Source organism: Limulus polyphemus, unplaced genomic scaffold (assembly GCF_000517525.1).
Source record: "Limulus polyphemus unplaced genomic scaffold, Limulus_polyphemus-2.1.2 Scaffold1701, whole genome shotgun sequence".
NCBI lineage: Eukaryota > Metazoa > Arthropoda > Merostomata > Xiphosura > Limulidae > Limulus > Limulus polyphemus.
In genome coordinates this window covers 41,513-49,753 of record NW_013667311.1, presented here as the reverse complement: position 1 = coordinate 49,753, position 8,241 = coordinate 41,513, and the positions used below count along the sequence as shown (strand labels likewise).

At 34.2% G+C, this 8,241-nt stretch overlaps 1 protein-coding gene across 1 annotated transcript in view; it reads left to right on the top strand.

Annotated features, from left to right (window-relative positions):
* The first annotated feature begins 2,941 nt into the window (after positions 1 to 2,941).
* LOC106464618 (glutamine synthetase-like) overlaps positions 2,942 to 8,241 on the top strand; it is an 11,795-nt gene continuing 6,495 nt past the window's right edge. The window contains exons 1-3 of the mRNA XM_013924774.2: positions 2,942 to 3,176; positions 4,040 to 4,222; positions 7,267 to 7,575. Of these exons, the coding sequence (XP_013780228.1) occupies positions 4,048 to 4,222; positions 7,267 to 7,575 (484 nt within the window). The 5' untranslated portion in view covers positions 2,942 to 3,176; positions 4,040 to 4,047. The remainder of the gene's footprint in view (positions 3,177 to 4,039; positions 4,223 to 7,266; positions 7,576 to 8,241) is intronic.

Here is an 8,241-nt window from a genome sequence, read left to right as displayed (position 1 = left end):
CTATTCGTTGGTAAAAGAGTAGCCCAAGAGTTGGCGGTGGGTGGTGATGACTAGCTGCCTTCCCTCTAGTCTTACACTGCTAAATTAGGGACGGCTAGCGCATATAGCCCTCGTGTAGCTTTGCGCGAAATTCAAAAAACAAACAAACAAGCTGACCAGAAGAGAATAAAACAGCTCACATTGCCCTTTCGAGTTTAAAGGTGATTTTTCTTGCGTTTTAAGAACACCTGGTGGACGAAATGCTCATTCGAGATATTTAATAAAATAGCATATCTTGTAGTTATATGTTTCAAACGCATCTTTTGGTTTTCAGATAGGCCAAACAACAAGCAAGACGATTTTTGGACTTTGCTTCTCTTGCTCATAAAAGGTTGAGTTGTTTTTTTGTGTTTTTTTTTATGACACAGTTTGCGATGTGAAATTAAATACGTTAGGCTTAGGTCACGACTTGAAATGATACAAAGTTTGAAATATTTTTCATACTGCTTTGATATGTATATATATATGTATGTGAAGCAAAAAAGCATTATGCACATTATAAACATGCTTGGAATGAAATAAATATTTGAAAACCTCAAGTGACAATAAGTTCGCAATAGAACTAAAACGGCTCCTGAGCTACAGTGGAAGACATTCTCTAAGAACTGTCACCCCCAACTCCCCCGGTGACTCACTTATAAGTCTGGTAGTTTATATCGTGTTAAAAATCGGGTTTCAATCATCCGCTGTGGGCAGAACACAGAAAACTCATTGTGTGGCTTGGTGCTAAAAACAAAACAAACAAACAAACACAATCATTTAAGAACTGGAACAACATCAAATGAAAATAGAACGAATTAAATGATCAATAATGTTTCAGGCTTAGCAACTTATAAACATAAAATAGATAAACATGTTTATGAAGAAACAACTGAAATACAGTGTAATAATAATAAAATAATTTGAATTTTTATATCAATCCAAGTAGTCAGGGACATAAATTTGGTTTCAAAAGTATGGTTGTTATAGTTCCGTAAAATCAACCTTATGACCCAATTATCCTTCTGTTAAAATATAATAGGAACATACCTCATGTGTAAGCTATGCCGATGCAAGTAATTAATTATAATCAACCAGTTTTACTTACGTTTTCTTTTGGGTTTTTTTTAGTAGAAAAAGCTATTTTTATTACAGGTTTGGTTGTTGTTAGTAATTAATTATAATCAACCAGTTTTATTTTCGTTTTCTTTTGTTTTTTTTTAGTAGAAAAAGCTATTTTCATCACAGGTTTGGTTGTTGTTAGTAATTAATTATAATCAACCAGTTTTATTTTCGTTTTCTTTTGTTTTTTTTTAGTAGAAAAAGCTATTTTCATCACAGGTTTGGTTGTTGTTAGTAATTAATTATAATCAACCAGTTTTACTTACGTTTTCTTTTGGGTTTTTTTAGTAGAAAAAAGTTATTTTTATTACAGGTTTGGTTGTTGTTAGTAATTAATTATAATCAACCAGTTTTACTTACGTTCTCTTTTGTTTTTTAGTAGAAAAAACTATTTTTATTACAGGTTTGGTTGTTTTTAGTAATTAATTATAATCAACCAGTTTTACGTACGTTTTCTTTTGGGTTTTTTAGTAGAAAAAACTATTTTTATTACAGGGTTGGTTGTTGTTAAGCGCAAAGCTACACAATGGGCTATTTGGGGTCTGCCCACCATGAGCATCGAAACCCGATTTTTAGTATTGTAAGTCACCAGACTCATTTCGGAGCCACTGGGGGCTTTCGTTACAGTGTTTCGAAGTTACTTCAGTTAATTTTTCTCGAGGGCTTAAGTTTGATAATTTTAGTTTAATTTAAATTTTTTCCCAATCAAATATTCTCTATTTTTCCGAATGATCTAATCTGGAGATTGTTATGTAAAAAAATATTCATTTGAACAAACTTCACTCTAAAACAATGATGATTAGTTTGAACCAACGTTTATTTTGTATTAATTATTTCACTAGTGTGTATGTATGTTTTCTTATAGTAAAGCCACATTGGACTATCTGCTATGTCCACCGAAGGGAATCGAGCCCCTGATTTTAGCGTTTTAAATCCGAAGACTTACTGCTGTCCCACCGGTGGACTATTTCGTTAATGATAATTCTCTACAAACGAGTGAATAGTCTGATAACTAGTCAGTATGGCAAATCCTGGTGGTGGAAATGAAAACTAATTGTTATATATGTCAATTTTATGGTATATATTTCCGAAACCCATATCTAAATGACCTATACATTGAAGAAAACACATTACAAAAAAACAGAAACAAAAAAACATTTTATTACACGTGTGTGATTTCTTGTAAATCCGTGAGAGCGAGAGAGAAATGGCCCTTGGGCTTGTTTAAGTGAGTTTAATTAGTCTTAGGACCTAGGAACTAATAACGTACTCGTTCGCCAGTAAGTTATAAGTTTTAACTTTAAAAACTTTAATAACTGAAAATCTTTACGTATATGTTTTCGTCTATTTCAAACAGTTTCCCAAAGTGGGGGCCGCCAAAAAAATGGGCCGAAAACAAAGATGCTGAATTAATTTTAGCTATACATAAACAACAAGCTGATAAATATTATGTTGACTTAATTAAATGATACGATACGTCGAAATATGTTATTGTTTTTACTACGACACTGTTTTTCAATCACCATGGTAAAGTTATAGGTTGGGAAGTCTCAAACATTTTTATTGACATCAAGGAAGCCTCAGATTAAGAGTCTGGGAAACTCTGATCTAAAATATCAGAACGATCTTAAATCACGTGCTGTTTTGGCCCATGTATCGTCTATACTTTGATCTTAAAAGATCAGACGTAATCAGTATTAAAATCTAATTTCAACATCCAACCCTCCCGTCAATGTTTTTATTAAAGCTGAAACACGAACTTATATTTCCAATGTTAAAAGTTTATTGAGGCCTAAAACATGGGATCAGCTTATCATGTGATAGACACGCCTCTGCTCGTGTTATATCAAAAACGGCGGGAAGCGGAGATTGGCGAATAACTCAAGCCTAGCCATAAATCGACTGAGGTTCTCTCTGTGGGGATATTTCATCGGAAAAGTAAATTTTGCAAAATCTTTAGCAGTGTTAGTCAAGAAACGAAAATTTCTTGCCGCGATTCTCACCCTCCTGTATTTGTTCTCAGTTTTCTTGGAAAGGTAAGTCTGATAATTTTCGTTAAACGTAGAGCCACTGTTTGCTTTTATTTTGAAGCACCGACTGGCGTGTTTGTTTAGGGTTATTAAGATTAACAAGTATTGTTCTTTACATAAACCTGAGAATCGGTTTGCCTGAGAACACATCCACCAAAATTAGACAGTCACGATTATTATAAGTTTGATAATCAGAAGTGCTTCAAAATTATTTTGGGGATCAGTTATTGTGTAAGAATTAAATTACTTACAGGAAATTAGAAATTGCTCTCCCCTCAAAGACAACAACAAACTAACAACAACAACAACAAAAAAACAGCGAAAAAATCATTCTGAAACAGAGATTAAATGTTTCAAAGTAATGAATGATTACAACTTTCGTTTTTGTGGAATGAACAAAATTCGTCATTCTCTGAGTTTACCTTTAATATTTATATTTAGAATGTGTCCAGACCCAGACAGTTTCTCACGTGTGCAGTATGACTGATATTGTATTATCAAGTAAATTGTAAATACAACTTAATTAAAATCAGTGACATTTCAGGTTTTGTTAAATCAAAAATAATAACGAAATCTTTCAAACTTGTTTTCAAAATGCTGTTTCGCCATTTTTAAAAGTTCGACAGTTATTACCAAATACAACTATAGCTAGAATTATCTATAAACTTTATTGATTAATTACCATTTTATGTTTTCTTACATCTATGTCTATTGAACAAATTTTTAAATTTAGACCTTTGGAAAAATACCAAGTGTAAGTTTAACTAAGAAGTGCTTTAGTTTTGCCACAAGAAACATTCGAATGTATCAGAAAATTCCATTGGTTATTTCAACGGCTGGCTGTCTTTTTTTTCTTCTCTCAAACATAGTTGTCAAGATGGTGTTTAATTTAAGCCAGCCAACCAGCAGCAATAAGCAGACATTGATGAAATACCTGAGTTTGCCACAGCCAGAAACAAAAGTGCAGTGTATGTACATATGGATTGATGGAACTGGAGAAGCTCTCCGAGCTAAGACTAAAACTGTCAACTTTATACCCAAACATCCTGATGGTAAGTCGTAGAATTTCAAAAAAAAAACAAACAAAAAGATGAAGAAGATAAGTACAGATGGCGGAACATATCTGAAACTGGAGAGAGAGGCACTGTTGATTAGGGGGGGGGGCACTATATTTGCCATGTTAACCGTGGCAAATTGATTCAAAACGGAAATACGAATTTCCATGACAGTTAAACACAAGTGTATATTCTCCCATTCAAAGGAGCATTTCATACTGGGTCAGAATTGATGGGGGAGGGGTGGGGTGAGGCACGTGCTTCCATTGCCACTCCGGTTTCGCCGCCTGTGATCATAAGTTTAGTCTTCCAGAAGGTTATAGGTGCGAAAGAATTAAAATAATAGATTTAGCGCATAATAAAGGTAATACAGTACATAAAATGGATACCTTCGAAACGTGGCCGCTAATAAAGTACATAAAATGGATCCCTTCGAAACGTTGGAATTTACAATGAACACGAACTAAATATTGTGTTTAGTATCCACTCAGCATAACCAAGTATTTCATAAATTCCTGAAAGCTGATTTAATTTGTATGTAGAAATGTTTAGTAACAATACCAACGTTATTAAGATGGGCAAAGCTACATAATTGGCTATCTGTGTGCACTGCCCACTGCGGGTATCGAAACTCTATTTTAGCTATATAAGCCTTCGGGGTAGGGGATATGTACGAAAGTCGTAGATATGTAATTGCAACATGAGATACAGAATTGGCAGGTGTTAAAGACAAGAAAACATACCAATTCTCCAACTTGGGTAACGACCATTTCTAAGTATAACAATCACGTACAAAATTTGCTAAGTTTGATACGTAATGTAGGATTAACTTAGTTTTAGGTTGTAGTTACCGTATTCTTACTTTTTCTATAACGTTAGTTAATAAACTTACTTTTTTGGTTTAGTTTTCTTACGTAATTTTTTTTTTTTTTTTACTATAGTGTTAGGGGTGTAATTACGTTTACATCTTAAATACACAATTAGCTCTTTTGGCTGAAAACGGACCAGAAAAATGGGGACGTTCATAAAAATATGTATTGGAAATGAAAATAACAGACAGCTAATGTAATCGATACACTAAACTGGGTCAAACCCTGGCAACAGTGACATCACAAAAACGTTAAGTCGATGTTTGGTGTGGGAAAAGACGTATACAGTTCAAGGACAGTTTTGGCATCAAAATACGGAAAAACTCGGAGATTTACGAGTAGCAGATAAAAGACTAATGTAAATATGTTCTTGACGAAACGACAGTTATTTGACCTTTCTCTTCGACCTTTTCCAAGACGTGAACCAAAGGGGCAGTTGATAAATTCTCCCCCCTCCTTTACTACACGTAAAGGCTTCTAATTTTCTCTTTTCAGGGTTTCAAACTTCGAAGTGTACAATTATTCAACTAATAGGGAAGGCTTAAAAGTGCGTCATTTATAGAAATTTTACACTTAGTCTAGTTCAACTATACACATGGGCATGCGCAGACATTTTTCCAGGGAGGGGCAAAGTTTTCCGGGGGGGGGGAGGCAAAGTAGCGTGAAATTGTGAATTGAATAAAAAAAATCATATACATATGCTGAATGAATAAAAAAAAAGAATTATGTTTCTCATTTTCCAGAGGGAGCAATATGTATCACATGTATGTATGGAGCAATATGTATCACATCCAATATACCATTTGATTCACCTCGGTTTCGGGGAAGTACATCCCTTATCAGTAGCCTCGGACAAGGAAAACTTAAAAAGAAAGACAAAAAGATTAGGGTTTTATAGCAGTGAAATGTACAGTACCGTGTAAGGTAGTCTAAAATGAAGTTTTAATCCACGATAGTGGAACAACACCAAAGTTTGACACTTTCATATGCCCTTTTCAGTACAACGTCAGTTTGTGTATGTTTTTCTCTTCAAGTGTTCCGTTGTTGTGGATTTAAACATTGTTTTTGTATGCTGTGTGTCTATAACAGTATATCCTTATAACTGTCTGTGTTTATTTCTGTGTATCTTTATAATTGCGTACGTATATCATATCCAATGATAGAAATAGCTAATATACTATTGTTGTACAGAGTTGTTTAAATTAGTAATATAATTTAACAATTAATAACTACTCTACATGTAAATAGTACAGTACTTTACTATAATAATATATGTATATTTATGTTAATTTATGTCTTGCTCCCCCATGCAGTGTTGGAACAGAATGATGATTTGTTGACTTTTCTTTGGAAGTTTGTGGATTTAATGTGAACAGCCATGCAATTGTTTAAGCTATATTTCATGCAAAACTGCTTCCAGATTTAATCTCATCGTACCTATTTTTAAATAATTTTCTGGGGGGGGGGCATGCCCCCAGACCCCGTAGTACTAACACGCTTCGCACATTGTGTTGACTTTTGATCTCGCAAATTAGAACCCCCTTTCAAACATTCTGCGTACGAGCCTGAAATGAAATAAGAAAAGCACCTGAGTAGTTTTGAACCTACTCCAAAAGTAATGTTACTTCGTTTTATGTTTTCGCGGCTGAGCAGGTCTTCAAATCTCAATTCCTGTAGCTGTCAAGTGATTCTCAAAGTAAAATTTAATTGAGCCGTGTATAATGAAATACTGTAAGCAGATTGCCATCGTGTGATTCTGCGCGAAATACAACAAAAATGAACAAACTATGCGCAGCTAGCTCTTACGTAGATTTGTGCGAAATTTTGAAACAAATAAACTTTTTCGATTTTTTTAATCGCAAAACTTTCTGTGAGTCTATTTGATAATTTTTCAAGAACGTCTTATAAACATTAAAAGTACACGAAACGCAAGAGCTAATTATTTAACATGACAATGACCTTTCCTTTTGGCTCTCAGCTCTCACTAGCATTACTGTTGGTAAGATAGAATTTTGGGTGTTTTCATGAACCTTGCATGAAACTAACAAGCATGAAGAGATTTTTTAGTCACATTTTCATCATGAAATTTTTGTATATAATTTGAATCCCTTCTGCTCTCGTTGAACTAACTTAACATGTAAAATTACTTCAATGTCAATTGATGATCCACAGAACTACCCATCTGGAACTATGACGGATCCAGTACCTATCAAGCTGAGGGATCTAATTCGGACATTTACCTTCATCCAGTGGCCATCTACAGGGACCCATTTCGAGGTGGCAATAACAAGCTCGTGCTGTGTGAGACCTACAAGTACAATCACAAACCTACCGAGTCCAACAAGAGAAAAGCCTGTGTAGAGGCCATGGAAAGGGCAAAGGATCAGCATCCTTGGTTTGGTATCGAGCAAGAGTATACCATTCTTGATTCTGACAATCATCCCTATGGATGGCCCAAAAATGGATTTCCTGGACCTCAAGGTACTTAAATTTAAGTTACAGTTTTAAATGCCAAGAGTTGGCGAAGCAGTGAAACCATTAGGCCTAATAATAAAGATAAACATCTCACTAGACTGCATTAATCATTGTAAGATCGAATTCCTTTATTTAAGAAATTTTGTCTTTTAGTTTCAGTCTGTTAAAATGTTACGCAGAAGAATAATGATTTCAAGCTAGGGACTTAACGTTTCTTCTGATTATAGAGTCACGAAATTTTATTAAAATAATTGTGTTTGAAGTAAAGTTTCAATCACTAGATTTTAAATGCCTAGAAAATTCGCTTCCTTTAGAAAGATTATTCAGTTATTTTCCAATTCTATGAGTTGTTATTTTTTGACAAAAACTGGCACAAATTCAACACCAAGTTGTATTTAATATTGTAAGTTAATAGCTAGCCATAACGGAGACCTTAACATCAAATAGGCCTAGAACACCTGGAAAAGTTTAATGGATTAGACGTAAAATTTTCTAGCACAGGGGTCACCAAACTTTTTTCACAGCGGGCTAGATAACTGAGAGAATGACGAGCGCGGGCCGCATAACCATTTTGTTCAACACAATACAATGAATACACAAAAAATAAAGACAACAAACATGTTTATTTACCAAAAAGTTATCAAAGAAGGTGACGTTAGCAATAAGATAGTT